The sequence below is a fragment of the Phocoena sinus genome, chromosome 15 (assembly GCF_008692025.1).
Source record: "Phocoena sinus isolate mPhoSin1 chromosome 15, mPhoSin1.pri, whole genome shotgun sequence".
NCBI classification, from domain to species: Eukaryota; Metazoa; Chordata; class Mammalia; order Artiodactyla; family Phocoenidae; genus Phocoena; species Phocoena sinus.
This window is the reverse complement of record NC_045777.1, coordinates 64,605,815-64,630,069: the sequence shown is the minus strand read 5'-3', so window position 1 is coordinate 64,630,069 and position 24,255 is coordinate 64,605,815. Positions and strand designations below refer to the sequence as shown.

The window sequence follows — 24,255 nt, the reverse complement described above, 5'->3', positions numbered from 1 at the left end:
TTGGTCTGTAATTTTCTTTTTTTGTAGTATCTTTGTCTGGTTTAGGTATCAGGGTGATGGGGGCCTCATAGAATGTGTTTGGGAGTGTTCCTTCCTCTGCAATTTTTTGGAAGAGTTTGAGAAGGATGGGTGTTAGCTCTTCTCTAAACGTTTGATGGAATTCACCTGTGAAGCCATCTGGTCCTGGACTTTTGTTTGTTGGAAGATTTTTAATCACAGTTTCAATTTCATTAGTTGTGATTGGTCTGTTCATATTTTCTATTTCTTCCTGGTTCAGTCTTGGAAGGTTATACCTTTCTAAGAATTTGTCCCTTTCTTCCAGGTTGTCCATTTTATTGGCATAGAGTTGCTTGTAGTAGGCTCTTATGATGCTTTGTATTTCTGCAGTGTCTGTTGTAACTTCTCCTTTTTCATTTCTAACTTTATTGATTTGAGTCCTCTCCCTCTTTTTCTTGGTGAGTCTGGCTAAAGGTTTATCAATTTTGTTTATCTTCTCAAAGAACCACTCTTTAGTTTTATTGATCTTTGCTATTGTTTTCTTTGTTTCTATTTCATTTATTTCTGCTGTGATCTTTATGATTTCTTTCGTTCTACTAACTTTGGGTTTTGTTTGTTCTTCTTTCTCTAGTTCCTTTAGGTGTAAGGTTAGATTGTTATTTGAGATTTTTCTTGTTTCTTGAGGTAGGATTGTATTGCTGTAAACTTCCCTCTTAGAACTGCTTTTGCTGCATCCCGTAGGTTTTGGATCATCGTGTTCTCATCGTAATTTGTCTCTAGGTATTTTTTGATTTCCTCTTTGATTTCTTCAGTGATCTCTTGGTTATTTAGTAACGTATTGTTTAGCCGCCATGTGTTTGTGTTTTTTACGGGTTTTTTTCCCTGTAATTGCTTTCTGATCTCATAGCATCATGGTTGGAAAAGATGCTTCGTATTACTTCAATTTTATTTATTTATTTTTTAAGGTAGTTTTTTTTTTTTTTTTTTTCCTGACTGTGTTGGGTCTTCGTTGCTGTGCATGGGCCTTCTCCAGTTGTGGAGGGGCTGCTCTTCATTGTGTTGCGCGGGCTTCTCATTGCTGTGGCTTCTCTTGTGGTGCAGCATTAGCTCTAGGCGGGCGGGCTTCAGTAGTTGTGGCATGCGGGCTTAGTTGCTCTGTGGCATGTGGGATCTTCCTGAACCAGGGATCAAACCCACGTCCCCTGCATTGGCAGGTGGATTCTTAACCACTGCGCCACCAGGGAAGTCCCTGATTTCAATTTTATTAAATTTACTGAGGCTTGATTTGTGACCCAAGATGTGATCTATCCTGGAGAATGTTCTGTGTGCACTTGAGAAGAAAGTGTAATCTGCTGTTTTTGGATGGAATGTCCTATAAATATCAAGTAAATCTATCTGGTCTATTGTGTCATTTAAAGCTTGTGTTTCCTTATTAATTTTCTATCTGGATGATCTGTCCATTGGTGAAAGTGGGGTGTTAAAGTCCCCCACTGTTACTGTGTTACTGTCCATTTCCTCTTTTATAGCTGTTAGCAGTTGCCTTATGTACTGAGGTGCTCCTGTGTTGGGTGCATATATATTTATAACTGTTATATCTTCTTCTTGGATTGATCCCTTGATCATTATGTAGTGTCCTTCCTTGTCTCTTGTAACATTCTTTAAAGTCTATTTTATCTGATATGAATATTGCTACTCCAGCTTTCTTTTGATTTCCATTTGCATGGAATATCTTTTTCCATTCCTTCACTTTCAGTCTGTATGTGTCCTTACATCTGAAGTGCGTCTCTTGTAGACAGCATATATATGGGTCTTGTTTTTGTATCCATTCAGGGAGCCTGTGTCTTTTGGTTGGAGCATTTAATCCATTCACATTTAAGGTAATTTTTTTTTTTTGTGGTACGTGGGCCTCTCACTGTTGTGGCCTCTCCCGTTGCGGAGCACAGGCTCCGGACGCACAAGCTCAGTGGCCATGGCTCACGCTCCGCGGCATGTGGGATCTTCCCGGACTGGGGCATGAACCCATGTCGCCTGCATCGGCAGGCGGACTCTCAACCACTGCGCCACCAGGGAAGCCCTAAGGTAATTTTTGATATGTATGTTCCTGTTACCATTTTCTTAATTGTTATGGGTTTGTTTTTGTAGGTCCTTTTCTTCTCTTGTGTTTCCCACTTAGAGAAGTTCCTTCAGCATTTGTTGTAAAACTGGTTTGGTGGTGCTGAATTCTCTTAGCTTTTGCTTGTCTGTAAAGCTTTTGATTTATCCATCGAATCTGAATGAGATATGTGCCGGGTAGAGTAATCTTGGTTGTAGGTTCTTCCCTTTCATCTCTTTAAGTATATCATGCCACTTCCTTCTGGCTTGTACAGTTTCTGCTGAGATTCAGCTGTTAACCTTATGGGAGTTCCCTTGTATGTAATTTGTTGTTTTTCCCTTGTTACTTTCAATAATTTTTCTCTGTCTTTAATTTTTGTCAATTTAATTACTATGTGTCTCGTGTTTCTCCTTGGGTTTATCCTGCCTGGGACTCTCTGCACTTCCTAGACTTGGGTGGCTATTTCTTTTCCAATGTTAGGGAAGTTTTTGACTATTAGATAATATTTCCTCGGGTCCTTTCTCTCTCTCTTCTCCTTCTGGGACCCCTATAATGCAAATGTTGTTGTGTTTAATGTTGTCACAGAGGTCTCGTAGGCTGTCTTCATTTCTTTTCATTCTTTTTTCTTTATTCTGTTCCATGGCAGTGAATTCCACCATTTTGTCTTTCAGATCACTTATCTGTTATTCTGCCTCAGTTATTCTGCTATTGATTCCTTGTGGTGTATTTTTCATTTCAGTTATTGTATTGTTCATCTCTGTGTGTTTGTTCTTTAATTCTTCTAGGTCTTTGTTCTTTAATTCTTCTAGGTCTTTGTTAAACATTTCTTGCATCTTCTCGATCTTTGCCTCCATTCTTTTTCTGAGGTCCTGGATCATCTTCACTATCATTATTCTGAATTCTTTTTCTGGAAGGTTTCCTATCTCCGCTTCATTTAGTTGTTTTTCTGGGGTTTTATCTTGTTCCTTCATCTGGCACAAAGTCCTCCGCCTTTTCATTTTGTCTTTCTGTGAATGTGGTTTTCCTTCCACAGGCTGCAGGATTGTAGTTTTTCTTGCTTCTGCTGTCTGCCCTCTGGTGGATGAGGCTATCTAAAGAGGCTTATGCAAGTTTCCTGATGGGAGGGACTGGTGGTGGGTAGAGCTGGGTGTTGCTCTGGTGGGCAGAGCTCAGTAAAACTTTAATCCGCTTGTCTGCTGATGGGTGGGGCTGGGTTCCCTCCCCTGTTGGTTGTTTGGCCTGAGGCGACCCAACACTGGAGCCTACCTGGCTCTTTGGTGGTGGCAGACTCTGGAAGGGCTCACACCAAGGAGTACTTTCCAGAACTTCTGCTGCCGGTGTCCTTGTCCCCACAGTGAGCCACAGCCACCCCCCGCCTCTGCAGGAGACCCTCCAACACTAACAGGTAGGTCTGGTTCAGTCTCCTATGGGGTCACTGCTCCTTTCCCCGGGTCCTGATGCACACACCACTTTGTGTGTGCCCTCCAAGAGGGGAGTCTCTGTTTCCCCCTGTCTTGTCAAAGTCCTGCAATCAACTCCCACTAGCCTTCAAAGTCTGATTCTCTAGGAATTCTTCCTCCCATTGCTGGACCTCCAGGTTGGGAAGCCTGACATGGGGCTCAGAACCTTCCCTCCAGTGGGTGGACTTCCGAAGTATAAGTGTTCTCCAGTTTGTGAGTCAGCCACCCAGCAGTTATGGGTTTTGATTTTCTTGTGATTGCGCCCCTCCTACTGTCTCATTGTGGCTTCTGCTTTGTCTTTGGATGGGGGGTATCTTTTTTCTGAGTTCCAGTGTCTTCCTGTTGATGAATATTCAGCAGTTAGTTGTGATTCCGGTGCTCTTGCAAGAGGGAGTCGTGGCCCTTATTTCTTGCACACTGATCCTTTGTGGGTCTTCTCACAAGTGGCCTTCCACTCGGTGATTCAGTGACCCGGACCCCTTCCATCTTGTGGCTCTGCCATCTTCTCAGGCCTTGGAGGGTTTCATCTCTAGCTGATGAATGGGGGAGAGAGAGAGAGAGTTGAGGATTGTGTGTTGCCTGGGAAGTTTTTATGAGGCAGGCCTGGAAGTTATGAATATCACTTCTGCGTCCACTCAGACACTTTTGGCTAAAACTCCCTGCAGGGGAGGCGTGGAAATGTAGTCCAGCTGCTTGTCCAGGAAGAAAAGGCTTTGGAGACCACACGATTGTCTCTGCCACAGGCACCCAAGAGGCAAACAAAAGAGCCAGGCTGGACCCTGAACCAGCTTGCTCCACTGCCTCTCTGAGCACCTGTTACCTGAGTTCATGATCAGTGTCAATGGGCGATCCCACACCACCAAATTCCGAGCTTGGGGAATTCAGCCTAACAAGAGAGGTCCTTGCAGTATATTCACCAAATACCTTTTGGCTGGCAAGCCCCGGGCACCTACTTAAGTAGAAAAGCTGTTAGATGGGTGGTTCTCAGCTGAGCTGATTTTTGTCACCTAGGGGACATCTGGCAATGTCTGGAGGTATTTTTGGTTGTCACAACTTGGGGGAAGCTATTGGCGTCTCGTGGGTAGAGGCCAGGGATGCTGCCAAACATCCTACACTGCACAAGACAGAGGAGAACATCAGGGATGCTGAGGTTGGGACCCCCTGAGATGTAGTAGCAGCTCTGCTGGTCTCCTTGGAGTTTGCAGGTGAGGTGGTGGCCTCCGCCAGGAGCTGTGAAGGGCAGGTTGGTGTGGGCTCAGAGCCGGTTTGCTCATGTAATGTGCCTGTTTGGGGCATGTTTCTTCTCTTTATGGCATTTTTTTTTTTTGCGGTACGCGGGCCTCTCACTGCCGTGGCCTCTCCCGATGTGGAGCACAGGCACCGGACGCGCAGGCCCAGCGGCCATGGCCCACGGGCCCAGCCGCCCCACAGCACGCGGGATCCTCCTGGACCGGGGCACGAACCCGCGTCCCCTGCATCGGCAGGCGGACTCCCAACCACTGCGCCACCAGGGAAGCCCTCTTTATGGCATTTTAACCTCTCATCGTTCCCAGCAGTTTCGCTTTAGCTGCCTAAGTGTGAAGAGTTCCGGGGCAGAGCCTGTTGGCTGATTTCGTGCTCATCTGTGCAGGGTTTCAAACGGCTTCCCTGTTTCTGCCCATAATCACTGGGCCAGACAGAAACATCTTGCTCTGCAAACAAGCCCCATGTCCCAGGTAGTGTGGCCTGGGCAGATGCACTGTGGCCTGGCTCAGCGGGAGACAGGGCTGGGCAACCCTCCTGGGAAGATGAGCAGAGTATATTTCAATCAGGTCTCTACTGCACCCCACATTGTGGTTTATGAGTGCATGTCACCTGCATGTGGTGATGTGCAGGGGTTACATGGGACAAGGAGTACTGGAGGCTTTTTTATGTTGTTATTATATGTAAATGTATATTCATATATGTATGTATAATACATATGTGTGTATGATACAAACATACAGGAGAGAGTAGAATAAAAAGTAAAAATCCCTAAGTCCCCCTACTTAAAGGTAACTACTCTTAACGACTTATTGTAGCCTTCTTTCCAGGAATGTACGCACCTGTGTGTGTGTGTGTGTATGCATAGATCTCCATCCTCTGCTGTTAACATCCAAAATATATAAATATACTTTCATGCAACTTACTCTTTTCACATGATATATCTTGGATATTTTTCCATATTAATGTATATACTCATTCAACTCAAATATTCGTTGAGTACCTCTTGTGAGCCAGGCTCTGTACATACATCAGTGAAGGAATGAGACAAAAATCCCAGTTTCATCGGGTGAGTGGTTGAATGTTGTAAACAGAACAGGCAGTAAACAAAACAGCTGAGTTATGTCGAGTAGAAATGCTGTTAAGTACTAGGGAGAAAACTTTGTATACTTAAAAATGGATGGATTTTATCCTGTGTAGGTAAGGTTTTTTTTAATGAAACAACTGGTTGTGATTTTAATTTGCATTTCTCCAATGACCTGTGGTGTAGATCATGTGGAAGGAGGAAGGCATTGAAGGCAGGGGTCTGCTCTGTGGTCAGTGGTCCCCAGTCAACTTGAACCTTTGGTTTGGTGTTGTGAGTAGACAGATCATCAGGGTGAGACCCCTCGGTTCAGGCGCAGGACTGTGTGTCTGGCCATGTGTGGTCTGGTTATTGTGGTCATTGGGATAAGCTGGCAGGACCCACTGGGAGGTCTGCACCGTCTCCCCAGAGAGTCTTGTCCTGCTCGCTCCTGTGTCCCTGATGATTCACCAAGTTGCCTACCTACTGCAGGATCCAACAGCCCTGTGACCAGCCTGGGAACTGAATGGGCGCACAGACCTGGAAATTGATATTTCTATGGTATAAAGAAGCAAGCGAAAGCTATAAAATATACAAGTAGGACAATTAAGCTGTTTGTGTGTTTGGGTTTTTTTTAATCCCAACATTTTATTGAGAAACTTTACAAATCTTTTGAAAGAATGGTTCTGTCAGCGTCCGTATTCCCACCACTTCGATTCTGCAATGAACATTTCCCACTTGCTTTATCACACGTCTCTCCATCTCTCTATTTATCTCTTGATTCATTTTTTTTCCTATGCATTTCAAGCTCAGTTGTAGACATTAGTCGCATTCGTTTGTTTTTTAAAGTTGACTTTTTGTTGCAGTGTAATATACATATAGAAAAGTGCATCAGTCTTAAAGATACAATTCATGAATTTTTATAAAACGAACACACCCATGTGACTGGCACTCAGATCAAGAACAAGAGAGTTCCTAGAAACTTCCTTGTGCCCTTTTCAGTTACTGCTCCCTCCCCCAGGGGGCACTGTGCTGACTTTTCTTATCGTACATTCATCTTGTCTCTTTTTGACCTTTGTGTAAGTGGAATCATATCACTTCCTTCACTCAACATCATCCTTATGAAATTTATTCATATAATTATGTCTCCTTGTGGTTTTTCATCACGTTTTTTTAAAAGTCTTTATTGAATTTGTTACAGTATTGCTTCTGTTTTTTATGTTTTGGTTTTTTGGCCGCGAGACATGTGGGATCTTACCTCCTTGACCAGGGATCAGACCCACACCCCCTGCATTGGAAGGCGAAGTCTTCACCACTGGACCGCCAGGGAAGTCCCCTTTCATCACATTTTTAATATAGTATTTCAGTGTGTAACTATACAACAATTTATGTATCTATTCTAAAAGTAGGGTGATATTTAAACATACTAGAATGTGCCCATCCAAATCAGCAGCATTTCTTTCAAAGCATGATTTAGAATGCTGCAAATGCCAAGAGAGGTTAAGAGTAGGGACCCAGGAGGTCATCAGGACTTGAGTTCAACCCCAGCTCTACCACTGTCACTCTGGCTGGATCCCAGCTGGGCCTCCACCTATCACTAGGATTTGACACCTCGTCTTGAGCTAGGATTCAAGACAGTTGCTGCATTGACCCACATTGAAGGTTAAGAAAGAGACTCTGTTGGGGAATAAGGAAAAATTATATAGGACAAGTAGATCTCCAGTAGATTCAGTAGATCCTTGATGGCACCTGAGAACTTGCATTTCTAATAGGCTCTAGGTGATGCTGAAGCTGGTGTTCTGGGGTCTATACTTTGAACATCACTGCCCTAGATAGATCAGGGATTGGCAGATCACAGCCCATGGGCTAAATCTGGCCCACTCCCTGTTTTTATAAATAACGTTTTATTGGAACACAGTGAAAAGAAAAAACTGTCTGTTTTTCTCTACTCACAACATTTCTGACACCAAACGTGTGGGATTTTTCCCCAGCTAAGCCACCAGTCCAGTGGATATTTTGATCTGCTTCTAATACAGTGTGTCTAACCTGACCACACATGAGACTCACCTGGGGAACTGTTGAAAAACACGGACATCCAGTCCCCCACCCCTAAACCAATCAACAGAATCTCTTGGGGTGAGGCCCCGGCACTGATACTTTTTTTTTTTTTTTTTTTTTTTTTTGCGGTACGCGGGCCTCTCACTGTTGTGGCCTCTCCCGTTGCGGAGCATAGGCTCCAGACGCGCAGGCTCAGCGGCCATGGCTCACGGGCCCAGCCGCTCCGCGGGCATGTGGGATCTTCCCGGACCGGGGCACGAACCCGCATCCCCTGCATCGGCAGGCGGACTCTCAACCACTGCGCCACCAGGGAAGCCCCAGCACTGATACTTTTAAAAGTCTTCCAAGTGATTCTCACGTTCGTGGTCTCTCTCCTTTATTTTCTCAGTTATTTTAGAAGACGAGGGGCATCTTCTAAAGCTCAAGTGGGTGTCGTATAACTAGCTCGGAAGACAGTTTGCAGTGAACGTTCTCTCCCAAAGCAATGCCAGCATCTCTTAAACAAATATTACAAAGATGATCCTCATTGAGACGTGTAAGTTTCAGTTGTTCATGTAAAAGCAAGCACATTACATTACAGTCACACTTTTAAATGCTTCCTCCTAGACAGTGTGATCCACACACAGATCTGAACGTGATTCTTCAACCCACATGTCATCCCTGTAAACGCAGGCTCCACATGGCTCAGTTTCCACACAGACACCAAGAAGTAGTCCGGCCGTGGTCCGAAGGAATTTTAAAACAGATTGCAATCTTGAGTTCTTTCTCTTGGGCAAGGAAGATCTGATGCATAAGTCACAGCGACATTCTCAGCAGTCCCTCCCCCCACTCCCCGTTTCCTCTCGCCCTGAATTTGCTCTGGAATTTCTTCTCTGTTGAGCTCCCAAACCCTCTTTATCTCAGAGAGGTGACTTCTCTCCCTCCCTCTCCCCTCCCAGCTCTTTTTCCCTGCAGATCTTTGTAGCCACTTGGGTCACAGGGACTTTCCTTTGGTGACAATGGATTGGGTGTTAATGAAGGGAAACCCCCAAATGCGTGCTTTTCCCGTAAGGCAGGATTTTTAACCTTGGCACTTGTGGACATTTGGGGTCAGATAATTCTTTGTCGTGGCGCCGTCCTGTGCAGGGTAAGATGGTTAGGAACATCCCTGGCCTCTACTCGCTAGATGCCGGTAGTAACCCCCCATCCGCAGTGTGACAATCCAGATGTCTCCTGACATTGCCAAGCTTGGGGGCAGAATTGGCCCCAGCTGAGAACCGCTGGATTAAAGGAACCCAACACTTTAAGCCATCATTGCCTGCAGACCTGGGCAAAAGGGGCCTCTACCCTGGGCCTTGTACTTTAATTTTTTTATTTTATTTATTTATTTTTCATCTCTTCACGTCTTCTATTACTTAAAGAGGTCTTCTTTTTTAATTAGTTATCTATTTTATACATATTAGTGTATATATGTCAGCCCCAATCTCCCAATTCATCCCACCACCACCACCCCCTTTCCCCGCTTGGTGTCCATATGTTTGTTCTCTACATCTGTGTCTCTATTTCTGCCCTGCAAACCAGTTCATCTGTACCATTTTTCCAGGTTCCACACACATGCATTAATATACGATATTTGTTTTTCTCTTTCTGACTTATTTCACTCTGTATGACAGTCTCTACGTCCATCCATGTCTCTACAAATGACCCAATTTCATTCCTTTTTATGGCTGAATAATATCCCATTGTATATATGTGCCACATCTTCTTTATGAGTTCATCTGTCCATGGACATTTAGGTTGCTTCCATGTCCTGGCTATTGTAAATAGTGCTGCAATGGACATTGGGGTGCATGTGTCTTTTTGAATTATGGTTTTCTCTGGGTATATGCCCAGTAGTGGGATTGCTGGGTCATATGATAATTCTATTTTTAGTTTTTAAGGAACCTCCATACTGTTCTCCATAGTGGCTGTATCAATTTACATTCCCACCAACAGTGCAAGAGGGTTCCCTTTTCTCCACACCCTCTCCAGCATTTCTTGTTCGTAGATTTTCTGATGATGCCCATCCTAACTGGTGTGAGGTGATACCTCATTGTAGTTTTGATTTGCATTTCTCTAATAATTAGTGATGTTGAGCATCTTTTCATGTGCTCTCGGCCATCTGTATGTCTTCTTTGGAGAAATGTCTATTTAGGTGTTCCTGGGCCTTGTACTTTAAATGGGTTGAGGGGGTCTAAAGGCAAGGAGTCCAGGGAGACAAGGAGATGTGCCTACCTGGAGCCCACATCTTCCTTTCCAGATCACCTCTGAGTACTGGGATCCCAGAATTTTTCACCCAGATGACCGAAGCCTGCTTAGGGTTTTCTCCAGGTCCATCTTCAGGGAGGCAGACCATGATGCCAGTGTGTGACCTCTAGGCCCAAGGAGATAATAGTACTCTCTTTGTAAATAGAGTTGTGTGAACTAAATAATTTAGTGTATCCAAAGTCCATGGAACAGGGTTGGCACATGATAAGCTCTATATAAATGTTAGCTGGTATTATTATACTTTTCATATCAATGTCCCTAAACATAAGACAACTTCCTTGTCTGCTGCGCCCCTGAAGAAGCAGCCATCCATTCAGATGTTGGAGGTTAACCTGACCTTGCTGGACCCCAGAGAGATGGTGTAAAGGTCTCCAACACGGCACTGTCATGAGGGGGTTTTAGGGCCATTCTCCTTGACATGCTGACTTGAGGACCTGTTGTGTATATTTCTGTTCCTAATCTTGTCTTTGTCTTGTGTCAGGGTCAGTGGAAGGGGGGAATGGGTGAGAAGTCTCTTCTTTCTGAGACAGAAGGAGGAGAAATGATGCTGAGCTTTGAATTTCAATTCGTTCTATGCCCATGCTGGCTGTGTGACCTTGGACACTCAACCTCCTAAGCCCTCTGAGCCTCTAATTCCCCATCTGCAAAATGGGTGTATAAATAGCACCTTCCCTAATAGGATGGTGGTGTTGATTAAGTCAAAAATGTATATAAAGTACTTTGCTCAGTGCCTAGTAGAAAGATGTCAGGATTCGGCATCTGATTTTAAATTATTGTAATACTGCTATCTAAATTGTCACGATGACTATTAGAAGGAAAAACATGGAGAAAAAATTCCGTCCATGCAGCTGCTGTGAGCCGAGAAAGCATGAACGACGTCGCCCTTAAATCACGGATGAAACTGGAACTGAGGAAATCTCAGAGCTGAAAGGGACCCTAAATCCTACATAAACCCACTCATTGTGTAAATGGGGAAACCGAGGCCCAGGGAAGTGATATGATCTACCTGGTTTTAAAGAAAAACCTGAAACAGCTTCTAGGTTCCAGAGAGAAGAAACAAGAGGTACTTGCGGGCAGTTGGTTCCAGACCCACCTTGGATCCCAAACTCCGTGGCTGATTACGTCCCTTATATGAAATGGCCTCCATGTCTGCGGTTGCAGGGGACCAACGGTAATTTGAGGAAGTTTTGCAAAAGTTGAAAAGAGAATATGGGTGCGTTTGTGGAGTGGCCTGTGGGGAGGGGGAAGGGGAGGAAGCAGGGGCGTGTAGACTGCTTTGGGCTCCTCCAAGGGCTGAGATCACTCCCGAATAGCCTGCTGAAGTGTGGGGATCCCTCCAGAGTGACAAGTTCAAGAGGACTGTGAAACAGCTAGGATGGGTTTTGGTAGCTTAGTGCAGCTTTTTCAGAAATGCGGGAGCACGTTCAATCCAGCACCCGGAGGTGGACTGCAGGGGACAGCGACGAGGTGGGGTTCCGTGAGGCGGGGGTCTCTGTGCAGGTGGGGGCAGCACCTTGCAAAACCTGCAAACTGGGCAGCTGCCGAGTCTGCTCCCACTGCTAAAGATCAAGATTTTCTTTCCTTTTCATTTGCAGTGTTTATCACACCCACACTCTAAGTCGTCCAGCTTCCCTTCCAGAACCGTCTGCCTTGGCAAACTAAATTAGCAACCAAAGGAGTTTAGCTCTTGTGGGAAAGAACAAAATCATTTTTACAGCACATTTCAACACGTGAAAGCCTCAACTTGCCCCTGACTCACTCAGGGCACGTGGATGTTGACTGGAGCAGGGATCTCCCTGCACCTCTGGGCCTCCGGCTCCCCAGCTGTAAAATGGGCCAGTGACAGCAGCTGCCTTAGAGCGGTGGAAGGGGAGGGGGTGGATTATGTTTGGCAATGTCTGGAGATACTTTGGGTTGTCACAGCTGGGGAGAGGACTGCTAATGGCATCCAGTGGGCAGAGGCCAGGGGTGCTGCTGGACATCCTGCAGTGCTCAGATCAGCCCCCATAACACAGAACCATCTGGCCCCAAATGTCAGCACTGCTGAGGGTGAGAAACCCCATTCTAGTGGGTTGATATGAAGATTAAGTGAGTTAATCCATGTGATATGCCTAGCCCTGGGCCATACACATAGTAGGTGCTTCGTAAAGCAGTGGTGCGCTCCATGTTCCTTCAAAGCCTTGAGCCCATCGGTGCCTCTCATCATGCTTTTGTTTTGCCAGTTGTGGTTCCCTAACCTGAATTGCCATGGCAATCATCACCACAGAAGCAGACAGGTATTGATGTCAAAATATGGGCTCTTTTTACACGGATGCTGAAATAAGATATGGAGACAGAGTTTTGGAGGAGAAAGAGCTTTATTCTTTGCCGGACAAAAAGGGAACACAGCAGGCTAGCGCCTCAAGAACTGTGCCCCCCTCTTCAGGGAATTAGGAGAGGTCTTTTTTCTTTCCCCTCCTTGGGATGTATATCGAAGTGTGCATTTCTCTTCGACATTTTATTTATTTGGTTGCTCTGGGTATTAGTTGCAGCAGGCAGGCTCCTTAGTTGTGGCATGGGAACTCTCAGTTGTGGCATGCATGTGGGATCTAGTTCCCTGACCAAGGATCGAACCCTGGGCCCCCTGCATTGGGAGCATGGAGTCTTAACCACTGTACCACCAGTGGAGTCCCAGGAGAGGTCTTATAGTCTGAGATCTGGGATAGATGATAAGGATCAAAGCAGTGACAGCCTTGTATTCTTTTTTTTTTTTGCAAAAAGTTAAAACAGTCACAGCTGGCGTCAGGCAACCCAGTAATTAGGTCTGTTCATCTGTGGGTTATGGCTGGTGACCTTTCTGAAATGAAGAATGCTACAAGGGGTAAATTGTTACAAGGGAGTGTAGGGGATGTAAAGACTAGGTGCAGGATGTAATTCACATGAGTCAGAGAGTGTTTAAGGAGTTAGCTTTGTGAAGGACAAGTAACAGTTAAAGTAAAACTAGGATTGCTTAACTCTTTCAGGCCAGTTTTATGTTGTTTCCCTAGCCTACCCATTGTTCCTTTATTTTCCTTGTTTGTCAGAAAAGAAAAAAACCTCATTTCTGTTTTTGCTACAACATGACAAGGAGGCAGGGGCTTGTACATGGTTTCAATATGTTGGTGATTCTTTAGAGATAAATTTCAGAAAGTAGAATATGCCAGGTGTGTCCACGCCCCGTCTGAGGATAGAGCTGGACTTCAGTGATTCACTGGCCCACACAGAGGGTGATCCTTGGAGACTGTAGCCGTCAGGGTGCATGAGGTTTGTCGAGGTTAGAGAGAGGACAGTGTGACAGGGCACAGAGCACGTTCCTGGCATGCCTGGTGCTGTACTCTGATCACTGGGGGAGGGGCACTAAAGGGATTTTGTGTGAGTAAATTTTCTACTCGCCAAACGCGTTCCCCTTAAACTTTAAAAAAGGCTTTAGGGACTTCCCTGATGACACAGTGGCTAAGAATCCACCTGCCAATGCAGGGGACGCAGATTTGAGCCCTGGTCCAGGAAGATCCCACATGCTGCAGAGCAACTAAGTCCGTGCGCCACAACTACTGAGCCTGCGCTCTAGAGCCCGTGTGCCACAACTACTGAAGCCTGTGTACCTAGAGCCTGTGCTCCGCAACAGGAGAAGCCACCACAATAAGAAGCCCGCGCACCGCAACGAAGAGTAGCCCCCGCTCGCCACAACTAGAGAAAGCCAGCGGGCAGCAACGAAGACCCAACGCAGCCAAAAATAAATAAATAAATTGATTTTTTTTAAAAAAAAAGCTTTAAAGTTTTAACTGTTTGATAGAAAACTGTTTGTACTTCCTTTGACCCATTAACCAGGACGTTGAGCTTTCTCACTGATTCAGAATCTTAATTATAAAAATAAATGATCACACAGTGAATTTCCCCAGGCTCTATGAAGGAGAAAAGGGTTGTTTGCCCCTTCACCAAATAACCCTGGTTCTGTTGTACTTTTTTAAGTTCTGGTATCTGTCTGGTAGTCACAATCTACCAGATTAATTTTAATTACTCCAGATGGGGAAACCACATGACCAAGTTTATTTGAATTATGTCTAAAGCCATGAAGAGTAAATAGGATCTAAGAGGAAATGCGAGGTGCCCTCTTCACAGGTTTTGTGGTGCATGGACTTTGTGACATCTATGCCTTTCTTTAAAAATTGAAGTATAGTTAATTTACAATGTATTAGTTTCAAGTGTACAGCCAAGTGATTCAGTTATACACACACACACACACACACACACACACACACACACATTCTTTTTCAGATTCTTTTCCATTATGGGTTATTACAAGATATTGAGCACAGTTCCCTGTGCTATACAGTAGGTCCTTGCTGACATCTATGCCTTTTTGTCACTCTCTGGTTTGTAAAGGTTGTTTTGAAGTTCCCTCCAGATGATGAGGGTAAATTAGAGCCTATACATTTTGCAGGTATATACTGTTGACTGCAGTAAGACGAGTCCCCCATAACAGCCAGTGCGGATATTTGGGGTGCCTCACAACAAAATTCCTGGATGTTATTGTTTCTAAAGAGGAGAAATGTAGGGATCTAGTTATGAGGAATTTGCTTCCTTTACAGGTTTTTTGCTGCAAGTGTCTCACCAGCTTGCTTAGTGACTTGGCTTCCCTATCTACAAAGTGGAGTGGTCAGGGGTATCTGGTCTCCTGTCTCTGAGCCCCTTTCTGGATTCAATAAATATCCAGTCTTAATTCCCTATTCTCACACTCCCTAGCATTTACAATGATGGCAAATCTTGATACTCTCCCAGGCAAATTTTATGATAGAAGTCATTAGTTTTATTCCGCTTGTTATAATTTGCATTTTAAATGTATGTTTTTTAAAAGACTGTTAAGATTGCCATAACTTTACCAAGTGATTTGCAAGTCCCAAAGCCTGCCAATTAGGTCAGACGGCCATAGCAGCAACTGCTTCCCATCAGAAGGGCTGAATCACTGAGGAGCGACCACCTTTCAAGTGCTGAGTGATTTACCAAGCCAAGTTACTTTGCACCTTGGGATAAGGAATGTAGGCTATCAGATTTCCATTCATCCTTCTGCCCTTCTGGTAATTTCGATGTTAATTCTCTAATATGAACTTATTTTTTCCTTTGTTTTCTTTCCAAAATAATATATTCTAGTAAGAAGTTCAAACTGTACATACTTATATAATAATTAGAAAAAGTGTCAAGTTCTCTGTTTCCTCTCTCCAGAGAGAGCTACTCTTAACAATTTTGTGAATATTCTTCCAGATACTATTTTCTATTCTATATGTTAACATTTTCTTAAGCAAAAAGAGATTGTGTTTACATATACTGTTTTGCAACTTGATTTTGTCTCCTAGCAATATGTCTTGGAGATGTTTCCATCTTGTATATATAGGTCTGTCTCATTTTTTACCATGGTTCTGGTTTCCATGGTGTTGTCACATCAGAAATTATTTAATTAGTCCTCTTGGGCTTCCCTGGTGGCGCAGTGGTTGAGAGACCGCCTGCCGATGCAGGGGACACGGGTTCGTGCCCCGGTCCGGGAGGATCCCACACGCCGCGGAGCGGCTGGGCCCGTGAGCCATGGCCGCTGAGCCTGCACGTCTGGAGCCTGTGCTCCGCAACGGGAGAGGCCACAACAGTGAGAGGCCCGCGTACCGCAAAAAAAGAAAACTCATAATTAGTCCTCTCCAGTCTTAGTTTGGGTGCTCCCAAATCTGATCCTAAGACAAGGACATGGGTGCAAACAGGCTACTAGGAAGGTGACCCCAGGAAACACCAACAAGAGGCTGGGGAAGTGAGACCAGGAAGGGAGGCAGGCCAATCAAGGACGATTTTTTTCTTAACTTATTTAATTAATTAATTGATTTATTTACTTATTTATTTATTTTTGGCTGTGTTGGGTCTTTGTTGATGTGCACGGGCTTTCTCTAGCTGTGGCGAGCGGGGGCTACTCTTCATCGTGGTGTGTGGGCGTCTCATTGTTGTGACTTCTCGTTGCGGAGCACAGGCTCTAGGCACGCGGGCTTCAGGAGTTGTGGCACACAGGCTCAGTAGTTGTGGCTCGCGGGCTCTAGAGCGCAGGCTCAGTAGTTGTGGCGCACGGGCTTAGTCACTCCACGGCACGTGGGATCTTCCCAGACCAGGGCTTGAACCCATGTCCCCTGCATTGGCAGGCAGATTCTTAATCACTGTGCCACCAGGGAAGCCCCCAGTCAAAGACGATTGATGCATGGGTAACTGCATCTCGGGAGGGCTCCAGGACCACCGTCAGGTTCAGTGATTCTCTAGAAGGGCTCACAGAACTCAGAAAAGCTGTTATACTCCTGGTTATGGTTTATTGAAGTGAAAGGATACAGACCCAAATCAGCAGAAGGCAGAGTCCAGGAGAGACCAGCCGTGAGTTTCCAGTTGTGTATGGACAGCACTTAATTCTCCCAGTAACGATGTGTGGCAGCATGCTCGGAGGATCACCAACCAGGGAAGAGCACTGAAGGCTTGGTGTCTAGGATTTGGATTGACCCTAGTCCCCAGCCTTTTCAGAGGTCAAGTTTCTATTGAGTGGTCCAAGGCCCCTACCGAAAGTCACATTGTCAGCATACACTGGCACGTCCCAGGCAGAGAGCACCGGGCGCTCATGGTAGGATGCCAGCAACAGAAGCTATGGGTAGCCTCTGGGGTGGGCTGAGGGGGCAGGCAGGGTACCAACAAGCCTCAGCCACACTTCATCATGAAGTGTTTTTGCTATTTCCATTTTTCATTCTCACAAATGATGTTCTAGAGCAGGGGTTGGTGAACTTCTTTGTAAAGGGCCAGCTAGCAAATATTTTCAGCATTGCAGGCCACACAGTCTCTGCTGCAGCTACTCAATTCTGCTGCTGTAGCACAAAAGCAGCTGCGGGCATTATGTAAATAAATGGGTTTGACTGGGTTCCAGTAAAACTTTATTTACAAAAAACCGGTACAGACCAGATTTAGCTTGAGGGCTCTAATTTGCCAGCCCCTGCTACAGTGGATAATTCTTGGGTGTTTATCTTTGTCCATTTGTGCAGATAATTCTATGGGACAGATCCCTAGAAGTAGAATTGCTGGATCTGGAGTAATGACGTTCTTATTTTGAGCAGATACTGCGAACCTCCCCCAAAAGTTGAACGTGCTTCCTCTTTCACCAACAGTGCCTGAGAACCTTTGAGATTTCCTTTCTTAGAACCACTTGCCAAGGAAGCAAAACCTACACCTATTGACTAGGATGTTTGTGCATTTTCATTCTTGAGCTTTGGAGAGGCAGAGGAAGACAGAACATTTTGCCCCCAGGAAAGAAAACCAAATGGGGCCTGAAATGGTCTCCTAATGTCTTACTTTAGATTTGAGGCCCACGGGGAAGGGGACTTCTGGTAACTTGTTTTCATTTGGTGAAAATTAAACCTTACATTGCCCACTAGGTGTAGTTCAAGAGTCCTGAATGTTACCTATTCAAAAAGGATTTTTTTTTAAAGATGCATCAGAGAGCTTCTCAGCAATTTCCTTTATTAAGCAAAGATTCTTTTCCTAATTTTTCTCTTCCGTAAGGGATTTTCATATAAATAAGGTCTACCTATGCATAGTGAACACTTTACCAAATGTACAAAAAATATACATGGTCCAATTTTTGTTCATGGAGCTGACAGGTACGGGACACACTTGATGGAGATGGCACAGCGTTTCACTTAGCCTGGTTCACTCTAGGTCTTTTTTGGGTTTAAAGACAATGGATGGGATTTTTGTTTTTGTTTTCCAACTTTTCTTTTTTTCCCCATATTTTTACGTTTGGAATTCTTGATGTGAGCCCCACAGGGAGAAACAGAGATTTGTTAGCATTCAAGCTCTGTTTTGGGCTGCATCTTTTAGCTGGTTTGTTTGATAATGGGCATCCCTCCTGGGATCCAGCCTGCCTGTGCTCTGCTCACGCTGGGTGAATTTGTGATGGTCCCCATTCTGTAGTCTTTCATTTGTAACACAGACACAGCCTGCTTCCCCGTTAGTGAGATGGCATGCCTGGACTACCCACATGCAGATAAGGAATTAGGCAGAACTCGGCTGGAAAGATAAATCAAGCTAACTATCTCATTAGGCTTGAAAGACACAAATTAAGCTTGCATGGGAATTAACAGCCTTCCAAAGAGTCATGCAGTGCGACAAGGGGAGGAGAAATTGCTGGAGCCCTTTCTCTCAGGAAACTTGCCTCTGTTGCCTAAGTCCTGTTTGTAAAAGGTCAAGAGGTAGAAATTGAGGATCGAAAGAGCAGTGTAGTGTTTATTGAGCACTTACTGAGTGCCAGGCACAGTGTGCATTATCCCACTGAAAGCTCTCAAAGTACTGTTAAGATTCCTGTGTAACCAAGGAGGAAACTGAGTGCCAGAGGTGCTCCTTTGCTTGTCTCAGGGTCTCAGAGCTGTTGAATGACAGAGCCAGGATTCACCTAGGATGTCTGGCCCCATGGCCCAGTGGTTCTTATCTGGGATGAATTGACCCCCTGGGGATACCAGGCCATGTTTGGAGACTCGGGGGTTGTGACAGCTGGGGGCGGTGGGTGCTACTGGGACCTGGTGGGTAGAGGCCCGAGGTGCTGGTGGACATCCTACAGTGCACAGGATGCCCCACAAAGAATCATCCAGGCCCCAGTGTCAACAGTGCTGGGCTTGAGAAGCCTGGTTTAAGTGCTCAGCTGGACTCCAGTGGTGGCTGGCAGTTCCACCAGGACCGTCCGGCTGTAGTGCCCTGAGGACAGTGTGGTGAGTCTACGAGTCAGAAGCTTAAATTTGCAGCCAAGGGACTCGTGGGAGGATGATGAGGGAATCAGGGAATTCTCATGGTTAAAAGTAACAGTGTCCTGAAAACAAGGTCCTCGCATCTACAGTTGAGGAGTCTGGAGACTAACGCCCCTGTCTCGCTCCTGCCTCCTGTCCTGCCCCCTCCTCCTCTCGCCCCTCTGGCTAGTGTTCGGCCACAACATGAAGAGCAGCAACGACTTCATCGGGAGGATCGTCATCGGCCAGTACTCCTCGGGCCCCTCAGAATCCAACCACTGGCAGCGGATGCTCAGCGCCCACCGCACGGCCGTGGAGCAGTGGCACAGCCTGCGGTCCCGGGCCGAGTGTGACCGTGTGTCGCCTGCCTCGCTGGAGGTGACCTGAGGGCTGCGGGGAAGGCAGCTTTCATTTGTGAAAAAAGGAAGAAAACTTAGGACAAAAAATATGCCATATATGTATACTATTACATCCACATCCGCACACACACTCACCGCCACACACACAGCTCCTCTCAGAACTGAAAGGAAGCTATTGATCACAAACTGGCCTCCCTCAAGGAGCGAGGCCTGAGAACCTTCCAGAAGTCCCATCCATAGGTCAAGAGCCGAGTGGGCTCTGCTCTGAGACTTATGGGCAAGTGCTTGCCCTTGTGGATCCCCCTGCCCCAAAATGCACTTTCAACCTCAGGCCAGAGAAAGGGCCTCCCCAGAGGTGCCAACCTCCACTGAGACAAAATTTTCTAAGAGTTTGGCCAGTGTTGGGAGGCCTGACCCCCATAGGCCCAAAATGCACACCCACTGGGTGACTTCTGAATGGGCTGCTGTTCCTAGGGGTTCTTCAAACCTGGTACCTTTCCCCAGAAGTGTTAAGTACTCTGTCTTCTCTTTAGTGGATGTGATAAATAGATTAGACTATTTGGAGAAACCAAACGGCAACAAAAATTATTCCAGGGTAAGAAGGCCCTCCTGGCTTAATTGAACTCGTCCTTGTGTTAGCTTTTCTTCTGGGGACTCCCTGTGGGTACGTACGTGGATGTTCTGGTGTGTGTGCCCTCAGGTGAGCACGTGTGTGTGCCTGTGTGTCCCCTTAGTGAGCAGGGTGCTGGGCCGGGACCTCAGTCCCGAGCACTCCCTTCTCTCTGCCTCGCGCATCAGTGAAGTTTCACCCAGCGCCCCCCTGTCTGTGAAGACCCCACCTTCAGTAACAGTAGCGTGTGTGTAAGTCAAGTAAATAAAATACGATAGAGCAGAAGTAACGTTTTTTGACCGAATCGTGGCGACTGCGACTCACAGAAGACCGGCAGAGGACAGTTACAGGGAATAAAATGGCCACCACGGCTGCTGCACCCCCCATCCAAGACGATACCCCTCCTCGTCACACCCTGAGGATCGCTCCGTGTTTGTGTGTGAACCAAAGTCATTTCTCTTGTGCTAAGAAATTAGCGTAGTTAGAATAGATCTCTCTCTCTGTTGGATGCTTCTGTATCTTTTCCCACAGCGTATTGTCTGGTATAATGGGGAGCTATTTATCGACATTAAAGATTCTATTTGTGCCACGCATTTGAGTTATCTTTTTCTTCATGAACATGGGCATGGAGGGTGGGAGGGTGTTTCAGTTCCTACCACTGTGTAACAAATCATCCCCACGACTCAAAGCACTGGTATTTATTATGCTCACAGATTTTGTGGCTCCAGAATTGAGACCAGACACAGGGATGGCTTGTCTCTGTCCCATGAGACCTACGGCCTCAGCTGGAAGACTCGAGGGCCACAGTGGGTATAACCAGACAACCGGTCACGCTGGCCATTGTTGGTAAGATTAGTGTGTGGTCTGGGAAGGAAGAACAGTCGAAATGTTAAGATATATTCATCTGACGACTGACAGGAGAACCCGTGCAAAGAGAAGACGAGGATTTATGTTAGGTCCCTCCCATTGCAAGCAACAGGAAATTAACACAAAATAGTTTAAGCAACGAAGGAAGTGCTGGCTTCAGGCATAGCTGGATCCAGGGGCTCAAATGAAGTGATCAGGGCTTTGTTGATCATGCTATCTCCTGGACAGGCTCTCCCCATTCGGTGAGCGTCACGGTTACCAGCAGCTTAAGTTCCAACTCATACTTTATCGTCAAGACCCAGCTTAAACTACCACTTCCTGATTTTCCAAGACAGAAATGACAGCTGCTTCCTGTCCTCCCCACCAGAAGCTTATATTTCTATTTAACTCTTGGGGCCTTACTGTGTGCTAAGCCCAATACCTGCACAGTCTTGTTTAGTTCTCACAACAACCTTTTGACGAAGAAGCTGTTATCCCCATTTTCCAGGGGAGGGAAGTAACGCTTTTTTCTATAAAACCATTTGCTTGTTCAGGGCAAGAGCCGTGGCTACTTAGCTTTCTATTGGCCATGCCCAATAAAAGGGGCTTGACCTAGGTAACCCCCTGTGGGCTGAGATGGCTTCACCCCTTCTGGCCACATTGGGCATTGCAGGGTCCCCTCATGGGTCCCTCTGGTGTCTCTCACTCTGGAGTGGAGATGGCATGAAGGTCAAGGGGGAAAGGCTGGGAGGTTGAGTTAGGTTACGTTTGTTAGGAGACAAAAGGAGAAACTTTTCCCTCTCTATAAAATGGCTTCCTTCCCGTGGTTGTACAGAAGAGGATAAAAATATGAGAGAACAAACAGAATGAGGAAAGACAGAAACAGGACAGGCATTCAGGACCAGAGATGAGGTTATATGGTGATTGGGCCCGTGGGTTTTGGAGCCAGAGAGGCCATGGTTCAAACCCCAGGCCCAGCACACCCTACCTGTGCCCTCACACAAGCCGCGGAGCTGCTCTGGGCCTCAGTTTCCTCATTACCTTACATTGGGCACTTCAGAAGCCGACATTGAGGCAAGGACTCGGCTGCCAATGGTTTATTTGGGAGGTGAGCCCAGGAAGCATAAATGGAAGGATACGTCAGGGGAAGGAGAAACGCAGAGGCTGCTTTAACTGGCACTGTGGGCAGCTGGGGCTCAGTTGTGCTGGGGGCCCACGTAGAATACGCTTGAGAATGATCGTTGCGGGGAAGCTGGACTATTTAACTACTGCCCCCTCGTCTCTCAGGGTCTGAGGGTAAAGCCCCGGAGGCGTTCAATGACTGGCAATTTAGGACTGTCCTGTGTGGGCTGAGCCAGCTTGGGTAGCACCGAGAACTCCCCGGGGCGGAGAATGAGGGGCGTGTACCTGAGCAAGTGAGCTGTCCCTCAGCATCAGGGGGACTCAGGTGGCCGCGGGCTGGGGGTGGGGCATCCCCAGCATCCGCTCCCCTGATGTACAATAACCGCAGGGCTGGCTAAGCGCCGTGCCGAGCGCTAAGCATCTCATTTAGTCCTCATGCAGCACCCCACGTGAGAGGTGTTAGCATTCCTCTTTTATAAATGAGGAAGCCGAGGTTTCCTGGGATTGGGTGGCAAGCGAGCATTAGAGCTAGAGTGCCAGCCCGGGCCCAGCTGACTCTAGAGCCTGGTATGGCCTAAACTGTATCTCCCCCCAAACTCACACGCTTCATGAAGCCTTAACCCCCAGTACCTCAGCGTGTCACTGTATTGGGAGGTAGGCTCCTTAAAGGCAATTAAGATTAAATGAGGTCATCAGGGTGGGCCCTAATTCAATACGACTGGTGTCCTTATATTAAGGGGAAATTAGGACGCAGAGACAGACACACAGAGGGAAGACGGCATCTACGAGCAAGGAGGGAGGCCTGGAGACCCAGGCCAAGGAGAGCTCCTTCCTTCCCAGCCTCAGAAGGAAGCAACTCTGCCAACACCTGGACTTCAGACTTCCGGCCTCCAGAACTATGAGACTATGAAGCTCTGTTATTTAAGCCACCCAGTTTGCGGTCCTTTGTTACGGCAGCCCTAACAAACTCATGTAGAGTTGGTATGGCTGACCGCTCTGCTGGGCTGTTTCATCTGAAAGTAGGATGACCGTTTTTACCCCATAGGGTTGTATGTGATGTGAGGGTTAGCCGGGATAAATGCCTGCAAAGGCTTAGCACACAGCACTTGAGGGCTATTCCTACTGGGCACACATCAGGCAATGTTTGCTGAGTGACTGGAGAGAACAGCAGAAGCACAGATGTCAGAGCCATCCATGTCTCCAAGGATAGTTTGTCAGGAGATGAGGGAAATGTGTTGAAAGGTGAAGAAATGACTTGGTTTCTATAGAAACCTGGACCCCAGGTGCCTTATTGTGGGCCACCTGCCCGGTTTAATTAGCATCCTCCTTCTCCTCAGCCAGAAGGTGAGAAAGGAGATGCATGGGCCACCTACACACCCTTTTGGGGGTGCGGGGACCTGAGTTCAAAGGAAGGAGGTAGAGGAGAAGCGGTGGTGTCAAGTTTTAAATCTGCATCTATTTTCCCAGGGCCCATCTTGAGCTGTCTCATCTCTGGGGACTCCAGATCCCCTCAGGGCTCCAGTCTACCCCCTGGGACTTGACAGAAGCTATGACCTCTGCCCAGCCCTGCCCAGATGTGCTGGTTCCCAGGGCACCAGGAACAGCTGTTTTGGGTACTGATACTTTACTCCCAGAAAGCTGGGAATCACTGCAGGGAAAGAGGAAGAGTTCCTTTCCTTTCTGGGTGGCCTGTCTTCCACCGCCAGTGGGATACCTTTTCTTTTTTCACGGTCAAAAATACCATTTAAAAGAATCCAGGAATGAGCACCACTAAGTAAAAATTTAAAACTTATGTCTAGAAAAGAGACTGGAAGACATTGCCCTGAAGGTTGAGGGGTTAACTTTTGGGAAATGGTTTTGCTTCTCAATTTTATACCTTCCTATTCAGTTTTTTTGAAGGTTCCATAGTGATGTAATTGTAGTTAACATATATTGAGCATTTATGGGTCAGGCATTGTTCTAAGCACTTGTATGGGGAAAAGTACTGATTTGTCCCCATTTTTCGGATGAGGAAACTGAAGCTAAGACGGGTTAAATAATCAGTGTGTGGTCACACAGAAGCAGGTCTGGAATTTGAACACAGATACAGATGTGCCTGGATTGAAAGGCATGAAATAAACTAGGCTCTACTGTCCCTTTTATGATGGTGGTGAGGGGAAGGGAACTTTGTTTTACTTACTGGTAAATAAATGACAATTTTAAAAAGCTAAGAAACTAAAGGAGATAGATAGATAGATAGGCAAACAGATGATAGGAAGAAAGAAATAGATCTTCACCGAACCCCCAGGCCACCATGAGCACAGTGTGTGTATGCGTGTGTGT

At 46.3% G+C, this 24,255-nt stretch overlaps 1 protein-coding gene across 2 annotated transcripts in view; it reads left to right on the top strand.

Moving 5' to 3' along the window:
- SYT17 (synaptotagmin 17) overlaps nt 1-20,548 on the top strand; it is an 86,295-nt gene extending 65,747 nt beyond the window's left edge. For both annotated transcript variants that reach the window (XM_032603798.1, XM_032603797.1), the window contains exon 8: nt 19,187-20,548. In XM_032603798.1, coding sequence (XP_032459689.1) covers nt 19,187-19,383 — 197 coding nt within the window. In that variant the 3' untranslated portion in view covers nt 19,384-20,548. The remainder of the gene's footprint in view (nt 1-19,186) is intronic.
- Nucleotides 20,549-24,255: the final 3,707 nt, after the last annotated feature.